Source organism: Neophocaena asiaeorientalis, unplaced genomic scaffold (assembly GCF_003031525.2).
Source record: "Neophocaena asiaeorientalis asiaeorientalis breed wild unplaced genomic scaffold, Neophocaena_asiaeorientalis_V1.1 scaffold91, whole genome shotgun sequence".
NCBI classification, from domain to species: Eukaryota; Metazoa; Chordata; class Mammalia; order Artiodactyla; family Phocoenidae; genus Neophocaena; species Neophocaena asiaeorientalis.
Window position 1 is genome coordinate 1,012,723 of NW_020173198.1, and position 16,259 is coordinate 1,028,981.

The window sequence follows — 16,259 nt, forward strand, 5'->3', positions numbered from 1 at the left end:
GATTTCCCTGGGGCATTTGAGTGCCTGACCCTCTCTGCAAGGCCATCTCTTTCACTCCTGTTGTCTTATTTAGGTCCCCCAATAGCTCTGGGAGGCGAGGATTACAGCCCTCGTTCTTCGGATTAAGAAATTGAGGGGCAGAGAAGTAACTTGCCCGACGGCACACAGCCAGTAAGTGGCAGAGCTGGGATTTAAACCCAGGTCTGACTCCAAACGTGGGTTGTTTTGAGGGAAACAAACCAAGGATCCGTCTCCTTGGCAATCCCGGCTTCACCATGTACTGGCTGTGTCTCGAATGCCAGTTCCCTCACCTCTGAAATGAAGTTGAGGGAGTTCCCTTGGGGTCCACTGGTTGGGACTCCGCACTTTCACTGCCGAGGGCCCCCGGGTTGGGGAACTAGGATCCCACAGGCCGTGCGGTGCGGCAAAAATAAAATAAAATGAAGTTGATTCTGGGAATTCCTGGTGGTCCAGTGGTTCAGACTCTGTGCTTGCAATGCAGGGAGCACGGTTCGATCCCTGGTCACGGAACTAAGGTCCCGCATGCCATACAGTGCGGCCAAAAACAAAAATTTTTTTAAAAAAATGAAGTTGATTCTGTCAGTCTCCAGGGGCTGCAATGAAGAGTCTGGAAGATTAAGGAAGTGAAAGCCCCTTTGGGGCCTGAAATTGCTTGAACTGCTGGTCTCTATTGTCCTTTTTACAAGGAGAGGGGGAGGAGCCTCACTGGGTGGTTTTCCCTGCTTCTGAGCAGGTGACTTTGTGAAGGGCACTTGGGTCCTGCTCCAAACAGCGGCCTCTGCGGGGGTGGGGCTGTCCTGGAAACTAGACATTCACACCCTGGGAGCCCGGCTGTTCCGTTCGTTTGTTCAACACACATCCACGACTCCATCCGTGTGCCCAGCCCTGTGCTGGGTGCTGGGGACATAGGGATCTGCCCTCGTCCCTGCCCCTAGGGAACGCCCAGGTTGGCTGGTTGAAGCAGACACCGTCATAATGCGGAACAGCCACGTCTGGGAAGCACGGACCTCGAGAGCTCCGAAGCGTCGCCTCACTCAGCCAGCAGGGTCAGGGCAGGCTACAGAGGGACCGAGAATTTGAACCATCTCCATAGGCAAATAGCAGTTTGCTGAGCGAAGTAGGGATGAGGAAAGGTATTCTAGGCAGAGGGACCTGAATAAGCCAAGGTCTGGAGGTGAACAAGTGTGTGGCCCGCTGTGACAGGGTGTCCAGAGGGATGGCTGTGCCATGGAAGGTCTGGAGTCTCTCGTAAAGGCAGTGCGGGCCAGGGAAGGATTTAAGCGGGGGTATGACCTGGCCAGATTTGTAAGGAGTGGAGCAGATGGAAGGCAGGAAGGCCGGTGAAGACAGAAGCTGGATGAGACCTTAATTAGGCGCGGGGGCGGGCAGAACTGACCGTGACTGGTGAGCCATGGGATGGGGACACAGGGTGGCTGGTTTCTGTGAACTCACTCCCGAAGCTCCAAACCAGACCTCCTGGGCTATGTCGGGAGTGGCAGGGTCGAGGATGTGGTTTGGGGGACCCTGAGGACCTGACCCCCTCCCTTCCTTTCCTCCCTGGGCAGCCTCCTGCGGCGTGGTCCCCCAAGCACGTATCACAGGTGGTAGCGATTCAGCCCACGGCCAGTGGCCCTGGCAGGTCAGCATCAGCTACAACGGCGCCCACGTGTGTGGCGGCTCTCTCCTGTCTGAGCAGTGGGTGCTGTCGGCTGCTCACTGCTTCCCAAGGTACCAGCTGGGTAGGGGGCAGGGCGGGGAAGTCAAAAGTGGGCTGGAGGTCAAAGTTCAAGGATCAGTGTGGGTCAGAGGTTGGAGGTTCTTGGGTTGTATCTAGGGATATCAATAAAGTCTGTAAGGATCCGTCAGGAGTGAAGGCCAGAGGTCACAGGTCACAGGATAAAACTAGGATGCAAGGTGGACTCTGAAAGGTCAGGAACTGAGGTTGGATGCCACAAGGCAACAGGGATCCCGGTCTCTCGGGTCCCAGCCTTCGCCCCTCTGCCTGCAGGGAGCACCGCACAGAGGACTACGACGTAAAGCTGGGGGCCCACAAGCTCAACTACTACAGCTCTGACACCAAGGTCCGCACGGTGGCGCAGGTCATTTCCCACCCCAGCTACCTCCAGGAGGGCTCCATGGGTGACATCGCGCTCCTCCAGCTCAACCGCCCTGTCAACTTCTCTCGCTACATCCGGCCCATCTGCCTCCCCGCAGCCAACGCCTCCTTCCCCAATGGTCTCCAGTGCACTGTCACGGGATGGGGCCACGTGGCCCCCTCAGGTGAGGGCGAGGTGGGCGCTGATGTCTAGGGGCACGGAGGGAGCCGACGCAGGGTAGGAGGCCCTGGGTAAGCATCTTTTGCCCCCGCAGTGAGCCTCCAGGCCCCCAAGACGCTGCAGCAACTTGAGGTGCCACTGATCAGTCGCGAGACCTGTAACTGCCTGTACAATATCAACGCCAAGCCCGAGGAGCCCCACTTTATCCAGCAGGACATGGTGTGTGCCGGCTATGTGAAAGGGGGCAAGGACGCCTGCCAGGTACACGCGGGGGGTCCGGGGAAAAGATGAGACAGGCGTGTCTTGGGAGATGAGGGCTCAATGGGGCTGGCACGGATGGTTGGAGGCCTGGGGGCTGGTCCTGACAGCTGCTGTGTGGATTTTCTCCTCAGGGTGACTCTGGAGGCCCACTCTCCTGCCCAGTGGGGGGCCGCTGGTACCTGGCAGGCATCGTAAGCTGGGGTGATGCCTGTGGGGCCCCCAACAGGCCCGGTGTGTATACTCTGACCTCCAGCTATGCCTCCTGGATTCACCACAAAGTGGCAGAGCTCCAGCCTCAGGTGGTGCCCCAGATCCAGGAGTCCCAGCCTGATGGCAACCTCTGCAGCAACTACGGGGCCTTCAACCCTGCCCCAGCCCCAGGCTTGGTGGGACCCCTCCTTCTGCTGCCACTAGGCCTGACCCTGGGCCTCCTCCGCCCACAGCACGACCACTGAGCTACTCACCCTGGGAGCTGACTTGCTTCCGGGACCTCCACATCACACCCAAGGGCACACGCCTGCTCCCAGGATGCCTGACTTTGAGCCACTCCTTCCTCCCAGGACCCTGTGGGAGTTCAGAGCACCATCCTGACCTTTGAGCCCACTCTTCTGGGTTGCTCTTTGGGACTGTAACCTCCACCACAGGAGTTTACTGCCTAGGAGTCTACTGGCTAGAAACTCTGGTCACCTCCGTCTGCTGTCCACAAGCCTATCGGTTGGGCTCCTATGGAGCCCCCAAGGACCCTCGGCTATGAAAGTGGGCCCCAGCTCCCCACCTGTTTCTAGAAGACGCCCAGATGCCTGCTGCTGAAAGGCTGGCTGTAGCACCTCACCTGCTCTGCCTGATAAGCCCCATCATTTCACCCTCTCACTGTTTTCTGGGCTGGGGCTGCCTCTGGGCAGCATGCTTTCAAGGACAGAAAAGGCCCCACTCTTGCCTCACTGGCTGCCACGCCCCCCTGAGCCCCGACTCCTGGACTCCGGAGGACTGAGCCCCCACCGGAACTGGGCCCCGACTTGCACCTGGTGTGTGGGGTTAGACGGAGCGGGATGGAGTAAAATGTTCTGAGCACAACTGGCCGTGTGTGTGTGACGTGAAATGACGCCCATCCGCTCTGGGCCTCTCCCTCCCACCTCCAAAGTCCAGAGCCACTGGCAGAACTTACTTTATTAAAAAAATGACGAAACAGGTCTGTACATATTTACAGGCTGGGGTGCAAGGAGGCACGGGTCCAGCAGCAGGGGCACAGGCACAGGACACTCACTTCTTGGAGAGTTTGACTTGCTTGTGCTTGGGGGGTGCCCACTTGAGGCAGACAGAGTCCACTGTGGGGAGAAGAGGCATGAGAGGCAAGACTGGGCCTCCGGGCCCGGCCGCTCGCAGTGGTTGCTCTGCCCTGGGCCCAGACCAGGTTTCACCTCGAGGTGAGAACAGGGGCAGACTGGGTCCTGGGGAGGGGGCTGCCCCAGGCTTCGGTCCTGGGAGCTGGTCAGACTGGTTGGGGATCCGATGACAGCAAAACAGAGGCCTTGGCTCACGGCAGTCCTTACATCTACACACACACACACACACACACACACACACACACACACACACACACACACACACACACACACACCCTGGGCAGACTCCACCCACCTGTTATGGGTGGTTTCTTATACTGGGCACTTTTGAGGTGTTCTTCCACCAGCTTGGGTGTGACACAGATCACATGCTGGCCCTTCCAGTACTTGACCATGTTGAGGGACTGGAGGGTGCTGATGATGTCATTCTGGGTGATGCTCGTCATCTGGCTGCAGAAAGGGATTAGAGCAGATGCTGGAGAGAGCTCCCTTGTGGGATTTGGCTGGGACAGCAAAAGGGGACAAGGAGACAGTTTGACAGCATCACGGCCAATCTTAGGAGAGTCCTTCCCTCTTGAGGGTTCCAGGTGCCTCCCTTACCTAAGGTCCTTGATGGACAGTGTGCCCCGGAAGTCTCGCAGGATCTCCAGAAGGACCCAGGACCAGTAGCTGCGGTAGCTGAGCTTGCCCAGGTCAGACAGTGGCTTCTCAGGGGAGCCTACTGTGCTCTCCAGCTTGGACAGCTCATAACCTGGCAACAGTGGAAATGAGGAAACTGAGGACCCACCCTGCCCTGGCACCCCTCACCACAGCTGCCTTTCCTGGACAGGCCGGGAACCACTCACTGAAAGCAATGAGGAACTTTCCATAGCCACGGCGCTGGTAGGGGGGCAGGGTCAGGATGCAGGCCACGTTGTTCCCATCTGGTGACTCCTTTTCCTGTAGGGGTGGGTGGTCAGGACCTTTGCGGAGGCTCAGCCCCTGCTTCAGGGTCATTCTCCCCCTCTCCCTCAACCCGGGCTTCCCAACCCAGCACCTTCGAGAAATAGCCGACGATGTGGGCTCCCTGCCTGTCCACCTCGGTCAAAATGTAAAAGACGAATGGCTCCACGTCGAAGTACAATGTCTTGTGGTCCAGGAAAAGCTTGGCCAGCAGACACAGGTTCTGACAGTAAATCTGAGGGGTCGCGAGGTGGAAGCAGGCTCAGGGAGCAGGCGTAACTCCTCCGCCTCGCCCCATGGAGGCCTGGGCAGGAGCTGCCACCCTGCCCTGCAAGTGCCAGACTCCAGACAGCAGCCAGTGCCAGCACGGTGAGAAGTGGGATCCTCACCAGAACAGTCATGTTTAGAATTGGAAGGAGTCTTAGAGTCACGTTCTGATGGATGGGGAAACTGAAAATCAGAGAGCTATGAGCACTCAAGGAGGTAACGGCAGAGCTGGACCAATCACGGCTACCGCTTCTGAGCGCTGAAGAGGAGCTCAATCTTCACAGACACGAACTCTTCTGTTTCAGGTCAGGAAACAAGCTCAGAGGAGACAGTGGCTCGCTCAAGGTCCCATGGCTGGTGAGCACTAGAGCAGGATTCAACCTGCTATATGAGTTCTGACTGTTCACAGCTGTGTCCTCAGCACCTAGCTCAAGGCTAAGCGTGAAGCTGAGAGCTTGGTAAATGTCTGCTGAATGGACGACCCTCGAGCCTGACTGCAGCCTGAGCTGTCTGCCCATTCAGCCACACCGGGACAGAGACCAATGCCAGGAGGGCCAGTGGGACCTGGAGGTTGGCTTCATGGCAGAGATCAAGGACACCTTTTACATCCACCCTCGTTGGATTCAACAATTGTGTGAACCCAGCGCTGCTAGACCCATTTTGCTTAGGAGGCAACGGAGGCTCTGGGGGGCGGCAGAGGGGGGTGCTTGCCTGAGGACCCAAAGCTGGAGAAGGCAGAACTGGGAAGAACACCCAGGTCTCCTGCTGGGGCCCCTCCTGCTGCTCCCAGCCCCATTCATGCTCAGGAGGGCAGAGCAGGGGGCTCTGGTGGGGCTAAGATTTCACAAGCTACTTATCATAAGGCTGACAGAGGCCCATGTTTACTAAACCCTATTCGATGCCAGGGACTGTGCTAAGTACCTGACTTTGCTGTCTCATTTACTCCACTAACAAAGCTGTTAGTTAACTATTAGCATGACTCCTGTCTTAAAGATGAGGAAACAGGAACAAAGGACCTTAAGTAACTTGTCCAAGGTCAGCTAGGAAGTGACGGGGCGATTTGAAGCCAGGAGCCACTCAGATGCCAGGCCTCTGCGTCTTACACTCCACTGGACTTCCCCAGGAGACCTTCCCAGACTGACCAGGCAGGGGTCAAGTTCTCAACACAGCAAAGCAGGCCCCAAAGGCCCCACCCTGCCGCAATGCCTCAATGAAGTCCTTCAGGAACAAGGAACTTAGCGGTCTGGGCCACAGAGCTCTCCCAGCAGGAAACCTCACACACAGCAGTTCACACCCAGGAAAAACAAACACCTTTTCTTCAGGCAGAAAGAGAAAGCAGTTTTTAAGAACAGCCTGAGGCAAGACAGTCTCCACTCTGGGTCCCAAATCGCCTGAACCTAAGCCACCCCAAGCCACCTCATCAGAAGGCACGGCCTCAGGGAGAGAAGGGAAACCCAGAACTCGAGGCTGGCACCACAGGGCCACGAGTTGACTATGCACCAACCTCAGGCCGAATGCCAGGCTGAGCACCAGCCCGCAGTCCTCTTCGCACACTGAGGCCGGCCTCTACCCTTTGGCGCCGGTGAGATCGTGAGATCGTCGGGAGGTGCCCAGCGTGTCCCCCCCACCTGTCACAGTGCCTCCCCCCGGGGCTCACCTTGTGGTCTTTGCCGTCCACCTCGTACACAGAGATGTTGCTTTTGCGGTAGATCTCCTTCCCCGGGGGCTGCCGCCACTGGCACTGGCCCTGGGGGTGGGGACGGGCAGGGGGAGGCACAGGCATGAGGCCCCAAGGCTCCCCGCTAGGTGCCCCATCCCGCCCTGTATGGCCTGCAGCAGGCCTCTGCTTCTCTTCACCTGGAGACCCCGGGCCCCACCCTGTACCTACATCGAGTAATACTCCCAACCATCTGAGGAGACGGGTGCTATTCTACCGATGGAGAAACCGAGGCACAGTAACTGGCTCAAGCATCACACAGCGAGACGGTTTTAAGTCCAGCTCAGCCTGGCTCTGGAGGACTCTGGAGGGCCGGCACCCAGGACAAGGGCATTTCCCAAACCACATACATTTGCCTCAGTGTCTCTACCCTGTGGGAAACACGCCACTGCCCTGCCCCAGCAGGTCCTGCATGCGGATTAAAGCTTCCTGTCTGTCCGCACCTCACGGTCCCACGGCTCGGAGCTGTGCTTACTTCCTCTTTTCCACAGGGGAACCTGGCTCTGGACTGGCCTTGATAAACATGTGCTGAGGGCAAGGGACCCCAGAAGGTCCCCATTCCACAGAAGAGGAAACTGGGGTCTGGGGAGGGTCAGCAAGTTGGCCAGGGTCACTCCAGCAAAGGCAGAGTCAGGCCTGGAATCCAGGTCTCTCCAGCCGGGGCAGCTTTTCCTTGGACTCAACTGCTCTGGACCTTGCCTAGTGCCGCTGCCTCAGCCGGCCCTCAGCCTCTATGCCCACCACCACATTCACCAGGCCCGGCCCGGCCCAGCCTCACCAAGTGGAAGCGGTAGCTCTTTTCGTATTTCATGTACTTGAGGCAGTACTCGCAGAGCCAGAGTTTGGGCTGTTTCCCATAGTCTTCAGGGAACGGGGAGAAGTACCAGGCGTCGATTTCGTAGTTCCCGATGTGGATCTTGTCCACGTACTTCACCTTGGTGATCTGTGGGCGAGGTGGGAGTGAAGGGCAGGGGGTGGCTCGGTCGGGGCAAGGGATGCTGTAGGGAAGGGGTACCCCCAGTTAGGACCCACTCCCCTACTTACCGCCTCATGTTCCTTCTCCAAGGCTGCTGTTGTGGGGTCCATCTCTGCATAGGTCTGAGTGAGAAAGAGCAGTGGACACAGGTGAACAGAAGTGGAGGTCAGGCCATGCCTCCCATCCCAGAACCCAGCACTTCCCGCCTGTCTAGCAAACCTGTTTCACCTGGTTTCGGAGCCGACTGGTCCAAGTTCCTCTCCCATCTGCCCACCCACCCATACATCCCAGACACTCCTGATGCCCAAGTTTGGACCTTTTGCCTGATGAACAGGGCTAGGATCAGGAGGCCTGGTTCCAGTTCTTGGGCTGGTAAGAGCTTCAGCTGTACAACGCGGTCAATCCAGCTCTGCCACAGTTGTTGTGAGACAGATGACATAATGGGCCTGGTCTTCCGCTTCCACAGCAGGAACTGGTGCGGACACTCCGGTGTGCCTGGACCTCTTTCCTGCCCATGGGACTGCTCCCGGAGGCCCCTCCCACAGGCACATCAGGCTCTAGGTGTCCAGAAAGGAACTCAACCTTTCCTCCCTGCAAACCTGGTCATCCTCCTGGGTTCCCCATCTCACTAGGATCACCTTCAGTCCAACTACCCCAGACCAATAAGAGGCCAGCTCTCAAGACTCCTCCTCCTCTCTCAGCCTGGCATCCGAATAATGGCCACGTCCTGTTGGCGCTACCTCCTTGTCATCTCTGGAACCGGTTCCTCTGTCCCACACCAAATAGCCACTGCCACCGTCTCAGGTCTGGATAGTTGACGAGGCCTCTGTAAATTCCCAGCCCCCAGTCTCAGTCCCCTCAGATCTGCTCTGCTATCAACACTCCTGTTGCTGGCCTCCATGCTTTTGCACATGCAGTTCCCTCCACCCTGAATGTCCTTCCCTCTCCTACGGCTGCCAGAAAATGCTTACTCAGCCTGGCACCGAGCACGAGCCAGGCAAGTGCATGATGAGGCAGAGCTTGGCGAGTGATCACGTGTAATTGTTTTTGCCGTGCTCTCCCTGTCCTTCAAGGCCCAGCACCCTGGGAAGGTGTGGTCAACAATCCTCCAGGAGGCCTGACTGCATTCTTCCGATGCAGAATACATCCGTTCCCAAGTCAGGAATTCAGTGGTCAACAACAGTACCCTCCGACTCCCCCTTCTTGGTTTCCCCCATTTTCCAAGTCTTTGGAAGGCAGGGACTACAAGTCAGGTGGCACTCACAGCCCATCTTGTTCCTAGGCCAGATGCTGAAGGAGGAACCAAGTCCAGCCTGACAGTGGACGCAGTTAGGCCTATGACCTACACCAGAGTAGATGGCAGCCTTGCCCTGTAGTTCAGAAGGGAGAAGGAGCCAGTCTTTTACCCAGAACCCCTTCCACAAAGCACTTTGCCTGGATGGCCTCATTTAACCCTTCTGGCAACGCTGAGATACAATGTTCTTACTTATGTTTTACAGAGAAGTAAACAGGCAGGGAGACGCGAAGCCACTGGCCCTTGGGGACTAGCCAGCTGCCATTTATTCCAAGTACTAAGCACTTACGTCGTAGGCATTACTCAGAACAAGCCTGAGATGGGAAACCTCACTCTCTCCACTGCACGGAAGAGGAAACTGAGGCACAGAGAGGTAAGCTCACAGAACTGGCACCCAGGACAGCTGGGCATGGGCCCCTCGCCTGTCCAACTCCACACCTAACCCCTGCAAAGATGAGGGAAGGATGATTTTCCTCCTCACGTGCCTCTTTAAAACACATTTCCCAACTCATACAACACAATCCTCCTCTGTAAATGCATTAAAGAATTACAAAAACACTACTTTCCGTAAATGCTGCAGTTTATTTAGAATTAAACATTAATTAGGCTCTGGAGAACCTTGCTGATCGTTAACTCGCTGTTGCTCGTTCTTTGATTTTAGCCCCACTGGCCCACTGTCAACCACCCCGCTGCCTGCCAGCTTACAGGTGCATCTTTGCGACTTAATGCGCCAGTGCAACCCGGCTGGGGAGCTGAGAAAACCCGAGATCTGAGCTGTCCGGTAAAGTAGTCACTAGCCACAAGTGGCCACCTAAATTTAAGTTCATTACATTCAGATAAAACTTAATTCTTGGGACTTCCCTGGTGGTCCAGTGGTAAAGAATCCGCTTTTCAATGCAGGGGACACGGGTTCGATCCCTGGTTAGGGAACTAAGATCCCACATGCCGTGCAGCACAGCCAAAAAAAAAAATCTTTTAATAAAATTAAAAAATTTAGTTCCTACTCACACGAAACCCATTTCAAGTGCTCAAGATCCACACGTGGGTAGTGGCTACTGTTTCGGACAGCACAGAGGCAGAACATTTCCATTTATCACAGGACATTCATTTGGACCGTGCTGCCTTAGATGGTGAGAGATCTTTTTTTTTGGCCACGCCACATGGCTTGCAGGATCTTAGTTCCTGACCAGGGACTGAACCCGGGTGATGACAGTGAAAGTGCCGAGTCCTAACCATCGGACCGCCAGGGAATTCCCAGTGAGAGATCTTTCTAATTCAGGTATTTCAAATTTTTTTTTATCACAGCACTGTAAACCAACTGGCAAGTTTGTGTATATACATATATATATATTTGTATGTGAGATAGAAGCTTCTTAAAACAATACTTACCTTTAATAAACTGCAATGCACTATGGTACTTTCTACCTTGTCCTAGTTCTTCCATTTTTTTTTTTTCTGAAATTTACATGGTCACAACCCACTGAACTAATTTGGCAATCTACTAACAGCCCCACAGTTTGCAAACCATTGCTGCTAAGCCCAGGACGAGCACTCAGAAGGATGGACTGGCACTGGTTGAAAATAATGAACGTCTGGGCACCTTGAGAGCTCCATAAATCCTCCTCTTGTGTGCACAGCCCATCTCACAAATCCAGAAACTAAGATTCAGAGTGGGAGGATAGAAACCCCCCAGGGCAGGCTAGCTTCGTGAAAAGAACCCAAGTTTTGGAATAAAGTGGCAGGAATTTCTGGCATGTTTCAAAGAGCTTGTGCCCCAAAGTAGGACAATCTAGTTGGCCAATCTAATTCCTAACTGGATTCCTAAAACTACCTGTGCCTCCCTTGTAAACTGGGGATATAATGCTTACCTCACAGAGTTGCTGTGAAACTTCAGTGAGGTCATATACTGAAATACTTAGCCTAATACTGTGGTTCACAAGCCTATAAATGTTTGCCATTATTACTCTAATCTCAACCCACCCTTTTATTAGCTGTGTGATCTTGGGCATGTTACTTAACCTCTCTCAGCCTGCTTCCTGTTTTCCTCAGTAAAAACTAATTATCCCTGTGGTGTTGAGTTGTTAGGGAGGATCTGATAAGCTTATACAGGCACAACACTCAGCACAATGCTTGGTAGTAGCAAGTGCCCCAAATCACTCATTCTCTTCCTCCCCTTTGGACTTCAGGTCCATCTGTCAATGTGGCACAGCCAAGAGCGGGCACGAAAGGTGCAAGAGGCCTGAGTTCCAGTCCCAGCTGTGTCATTTCCTTGCCACGAGACTGTAGCCAAGCTCTCACCCTCTCTGAGCCTCAGTTTTCTCATCTGTGAAGAATACCTGGGAAGAAATAGATAAGAGTCCCCTACACACTGTAGGAGCTTAAGAAATGGGAGCTGCTGTGGTTTTGGTACCGGGACCCAAGGGAGTCAGCAGAGGCAGCTGAGCCTCCTGCGGCCCCGGGGAAGGGGAGGGGCCCGGACCTTCTGCACGTGGTTGATCTCATCATGCTTGCGCTTTTGGTTGCGAGTGATCTTTCGCTCAGGCTGCTCGGCCAGCTCGCTGAGGTACTTCTCTGAGTTCTTCTGCACGGCATCCTTCACTGTCTTGGTCAACGCCAGCCGGTTCTTGTCAACCCATTCGTCCAGTCGCCGGTTAACTGTGAGGATGGGCCATGAGGGTGCTGCCCTTCCGCCCCACCCCCCCCAGACCTGGATACCCCAAGTCACTCACAGCCCACATAGTGTACATAGAATTCCTCTCGGCCCTCCTGATCGTTCACTCGAGACTGGATCACTTCAGCAGAATCTGTGAAGGGAAAAGGCTAGGATCACCAGGAAAGAAAACAGGGCTGGAACAACAGTGATCCTTCACACTGAGGAGCAGTTTCCCAGATCCTGTGGCCAACTGTACGCTAACCTCACCTGTTCACATCTGCCACTCCCTTCAATCACTGTCTGAGGTGGGCCAGATTGGGCTGTTATTCTTATTTTAGAACGAGGAAACTGAGGCTTACCCAGGGTCACCTATTTGAAAAGTAATAAGAGCAAATACTTAACTGAATTTGAGTCTGGCTCCAAATTCAATGTTTCTTTTACTATACTCAGTCGTTCATTTGTTCAGGGGTCATGAGGGCTAGCTGTGGAATCAGACGGCCCCACTTCCTAGCTATATTTAACTGAACAAGTTATTTTGGCTTTCTGAGCCTCAGCACCTTCATCTGTAAAATAAGGATAACCGTGCCCACCTCAAACGGTGAATTAATGGCTCTAAAACTTTCAATGACAGACACCCGACCATTGGATAAATGAGGAAGGCAACCACTGCGTGTCTGGCCCTGTGCTGGGTTGCTGCTGAATACAATAATGGATCACGAGCAGTCCTGCCCTCCGGAAGTTCCCACTTTGATAGAAGACAAACAGATAGTCAATGACAACATAATGGTACATATACTATAGCTCAGGTATGAAGAAAATGTTGCATTTCTTCATACAGAAAGGGAACATACAGAAGGGAACGACTCAATCTGCCTGAAGGGAGTCAAGAATGGCATCACAAGGGATATGATGCTAAAAGGATGACTGGGGCTAGCCAGCTAAACAAGGAGAAAGGGAAAAAAGGGCATTCCAAGCAGAGGGCACAGGCGGTAAAAGGCATATGGCCTTCAGAGCACACAGTGTGGTCTGGTCTGGCAATGGCCTTTACTAAGGGTGCTGGAAAACAGAGAGGTTACAAAAATGAATGCCATTCTCAGGAACTTGGGGTTTATTTTGGAAATGAGGCAAAGCAATAGAAGGGAGGGGAAGCTCGCTTTTGTGTTCTGGTAGGTCCTCTCCGCTGGCGGCTGCAGGGGATGGATGGAAGGGGGGAGTCACAGAGACAAGGGAGACCATTGAGGAAGGATGTTAACAAGAAAAGGGAATGAAGCCTAAGACTGGGCAAGGAAGTGGACTGGGAGCGCTACACACATTAGGAAGAACTTGGCGAACGCCCAACTCGCAGGGGGCTGTAGGCGGCGCCCGGGCAAGTCCGAAAGTCCGCGTTCTCCTCCCTCAGGCCCCGCCCCCGCCCTTAAACCCCGCCCCCTGGCCCTGGGTCCCGCCCTCACGCCAGGTGCTATCCGGCCGCCGGCACAGGTACGTTTCTCCGATCTCCACGGTGACTTCTGGCTCGCCACGCGCCGGGGTCGGCGGAGAGACGCGGCCCGGGGACGGGGAGGTCCCCTCGACCGCCACATTCTCGCCGGGCCCGGGTTCGCCCTCCCCCGCGACCCCTGAAGTCGCTGCCGCAATCGCCGCAGCTCCTCCCTGCGCCGCCATCGCTGTAGTGGAAGTGACGCCAGAATACAGCGCCGCGCAGGGCCTTTAGCTCCGGGTCAGCGACTCGTGGCGGAGGCCGCGGCCGGCTGGAGGGGGGAGGGGGGTCTGTGACGTGGCAGGAGCTCATTGGCTCGTGCGACGGTTTCCGCGGCGCTGGGCCAGATTGACGTGGACTGTGCCTGTTGCCTTGGAGTTGTTTTTCGTTTGGAACTATGGCTGCACCCTAGAGTTGAAGAGAGGAAAAAGGCTTTCCTGATGTGATGCCTCAGCTCGATCTTTTTAAAGGTCCGGGTGCCTGATCAGGGGGCGCTGCCCCCACTCGACCGGGGCAGAGCCAAAGCAGCCTCCCTGGATGCCTGGCTTTGGGGCGATGAACTTGGGATTAGCACCCATCCCCGTGCCGCCCACTTCCGCCTGCCAAATACGGGTCTCCCGTCTGTGAAGACTGAAGAAACTGCCTTCCTTGTTGAGAGTGGGAAAAGGACAGTTGGGGTGGGGGAAGCAGGACGGATGTGTGTCCTAGGACAGCCAATAAATCACTCTCACAGAATCAAGCCTTTGTAAAGAAAGGACCAGGTCCCCTAAACAGAAACTAGCCAAAGGCAGTGGACATAATGGAGAGCATCTGGGGCTTATTGAGTGAGGAATCCTGGGTTCTGCCCCTTCACTGGGGAAGTTGTACAAGTATGTCCATTCCCAGAGTGTCGTTAAAGGTTAAACTGTACAAGTCATATAACTGTAAAAAGGTTGAACCATATACTTATCTCTTATGTATACAAAACAAGTGTACTGCACAATACCAGACAGGGTAGGTGCTCAAACATTCCCTTTGGCCTCTCTTAATCATCTTTGATTTATAATTTGGTTATTGGGTTTAGAAACAATTCTAAGAGGGATGTAATGCTCAAGCCCTAAGGATGAAGTTATAGATCGGGAAATGTCTTAAGTATTTGTGAGGGATGGTAGTGGGAAGTGCTAGTAACTTGGCTTTTGGGGAATGAAGGAGTTTGGGGGGAGCAGTAAATGCCAGTTGTCTGGCAGCATATGAAACAGAAAAAATAAAAATCAGGCAAGAGAAAAAAATTAAAAACTGTAGTACCTTTTCCCACTCTCCACCCACCCCTAGAACTATGTAGATGATTCACCCAGATCCCCTAGAATCTTTCTGTTGCTTCTTTGTGCTCATATTTCCTTTGATGGGCTTTCAAAAGCCAGCACCAGAGGCTTGTTTGGCAAACTGCCCCTCAGGCTAATAGAGCTATTTTGCCTCAGAAGAGATGAAAACAGAAGTTCTTAGCCAGCGAGTTTTAAGTACCTCCCCAACCCCATTCAAATAGGGACATTAAACAAATGATTGTCCAGTGGAGGAGTCCATCACTGACTGTGGAGCTTAGCTCTCTTGCCTGGCCTCCTGCCCTTCCCTTGCCCACTTCCCCTACTCCCTTCTGGGAGCACTTTCTCAACAAATCACTCGGACACAAATCCTCCTTTTAAGATGTGCTTCTAGGGAACCCAACCTGAAACATCCCTTCCTAGCTTAAAACCCTTCCATGGGTCCCCGCTGCCTCCAGGATAAAACCCATGCTTCTTCACTGTAAATTCAAGGTCTTTCACCCTGACTGCCACCTACCTCTCCAGTCTCACCCCCCTCTGCCCTGCAGCCAGCAGGATTTTCAGCCTGGCAAGTCCCTATGGTTTCCCACCACCAGAAACTATTCCTGTCTCCCCTCAGTGCCCCACCTCCATCAGCAGTTCCACCAAGCAGGCCTTCAGGCCTTCTCCTTCCCTGGCAAGATAGGCGGTCACCTCACCACCTGCTCCCTGGAGTCCTTTCCTTTTGCCCTCCCTACCAGGACCCCACTGTCCTCTGGGGCCTGTCAGAGCACAATCTGGTGTGTTCCTTTCCTTGGCAACAGCAAGCACAGCTGGCAGACAGTATTTTTAATCTTACTCAGGTTCAGGAATCAGGTGGCTTGGAAAGTTGCCTAGTCTGGTGACCTACACCTCCGCAACCTGTGACTGCTGGGAAGGGAAGAGTCAGAACTGAGGCCTAAAGGTGGGCCAACCCGGGCCTTCAATATTGTCTGGGAGCCAGAAACATTTGGTAAATGAAATAAATGAAAGGTCTTTGCACAAACTGCCCAAGTCATCCCCACTCCCGCCAAATGTAACATGCAAGCGACTCGGGGCCAGTTCCATTCCTGGTCTGCCAGGCTGTGAGGACAGAGACTGGAACATGAACTAGTTAAACCCAAGGGCCCAGGGGACCTGAATGGGGGCAGAAACAAAGGCTCACCTGCCCTGCCCACACACGGGGCCCAAGAGGGCATTCAAAATGTGAACTTTAATAACAAACAGCAGGTCAGAGTGGGGGTTCCCCAGGAACAAGAATGACGGAGCTGGTGCTGGAGACCCCAAGGGTCCCCACTTCATCCCCTCTAAGGCCTGGAGGCAGGGAAGCAGTGGACCCCATCGAGGAGGAGGGGAGGTGCCTGGCTCCACGTAAGTCCATCTGCTTGGGGCCCTAAGACCCGAGATGCAGCAGTGTGTAGAGCAGGGTGGCACCCTGCTGGGCCCGGAAGGTCCTGCCAGGGGGTGTGGCCTAGCCTGGGCAGGCAAGCAGGCCAAGGGCTGCAGGGTCAGATGCGGAAGCTTTCCTCCCGGCCATCGATGTGACGGAGCCGCAGGTAGACGTCCGTGCCAATGCCCTGTAGGGACTGCAGCCGAAGGGAACCACCGAGGTACTCCGCGTAGGCCCGCGATGTGGGCAGCCCGAAGCCAAAGCTGGGGGTGGGCAAGGGGACAGAACACGGGCTTCAGAGGCTTGAGTCTCCTGCCCCGCCCCCC

General features: G+C 54.7%; 3 protein-coding genes across 4 annotated transcripts in view; 1 reads left to right on the forward strand and 2 right to left on the reverse strand.

The window, feature by feature from the left end:
* The window catches only part of PRSS8 (serine protease 8), a 10,692-nt gene extending 7,060 nt beyond the window's left edge, over positions 1–3,632 (forward strand). Inside the window, exons 4-7 of the mRNA XM_024744407.1 lie at positions 1,587–1,749; positions 2,030–2,301; positions 2,392–2,558; positions 2,690–3,632. Of these exons, the coding sequence (XP_024600175.1) occupies positions 1,587–1,749; positions 2,030–2,301; positions 2,392–2,558; positions 2,690–3,013 (926 nt within the window). The 3' untranslated portion in view covers positions 3,014–3,632. The remainder of the gene's footprint in view (positions 1–1,586; positions 1,750–2,029; positions 2,302–2,391; positions 2,559–2,689) is intronic.
* Positions 3,633–3,673: 41 nt separating this feature from the next.
* KAT8 (lysine acetyltransferase 8) lies at positions 3,674–13,510 on the reverse strand. Its single transcript, XM_024744404.1, has 11 exons — positions 13,202–13,510; positions 11,827–11,901; positions 11,577–11,752; positions 7,872–7,925; positions 7,606–7,770; positions 6,768–6,857; positions 4,938–5,078; positions 4,747–4,840; positions 4,502–4,652; positions 4,197–4,351; positions 3,674–3,883 (listed from the first exon to the last, which is right to left on the reverse strand). Exons 1-11 carry the CDS (start codon positions 13,410–13,412, stop codon positions 3,819–3,821), a joined length of 1,377 nt encoding a protein of 458 aa, XP_024600172.1. The 5' UTR covers positions 13,413–13,510; the 3' UTR covers positions 3,674–3,818.
* Positions 13,511–15,704: 2,194 nt separating this feature from the next.
* Positions 15,705–16,259, reverse strand: part of BCKDK (branched chain keto acid dehydrogenase kinase) — a 4,767-nt gene continuing 4,212 nt past the window's right edge. For both annotated transcript variants that reach the window (XM_024744405.1, XM_024744406.1), the window contains exon 12: positions 15,705–16,196. In XM_024744405.1, the coding sequence (XP_024600173.1) occupies positions 16,052–16,196 (145 nt within the window). In that variant the 3' untranslated portion in view covers positions 15,705–16,051. The remainder of the gene's footprint in view (positions 16,197–16,259) is intronic.

What these genes read in the sequence shown, in the direction of transcription:
- KAT8 (XM_024744404.1), bottom strand. Translation starts at nt 13,412, where the DNA reads ATGGCGGCGCAGGGAGGAGCTGCGGCGATTGCGGCAGCGACTTCAGGG. An exon ending in TGGAGAAGGAACATGAGGCG is followed by an intron (nt 7,771 to 7,871) that starts GTAAGTAGGGGA and finishes CCTCGCCCACAG; the next exon opens with ATCACCAAGGTGAAGTACGT. An exon ending in TGGACGGCAAAGACCACAAG is followed by an intron (nt 5,079 to 6,767) that starts GTGAGCCCCGGG and finishes GCGACCCCTCAG; the next exon opens with ATTTACTGTCAGAACCTGTG.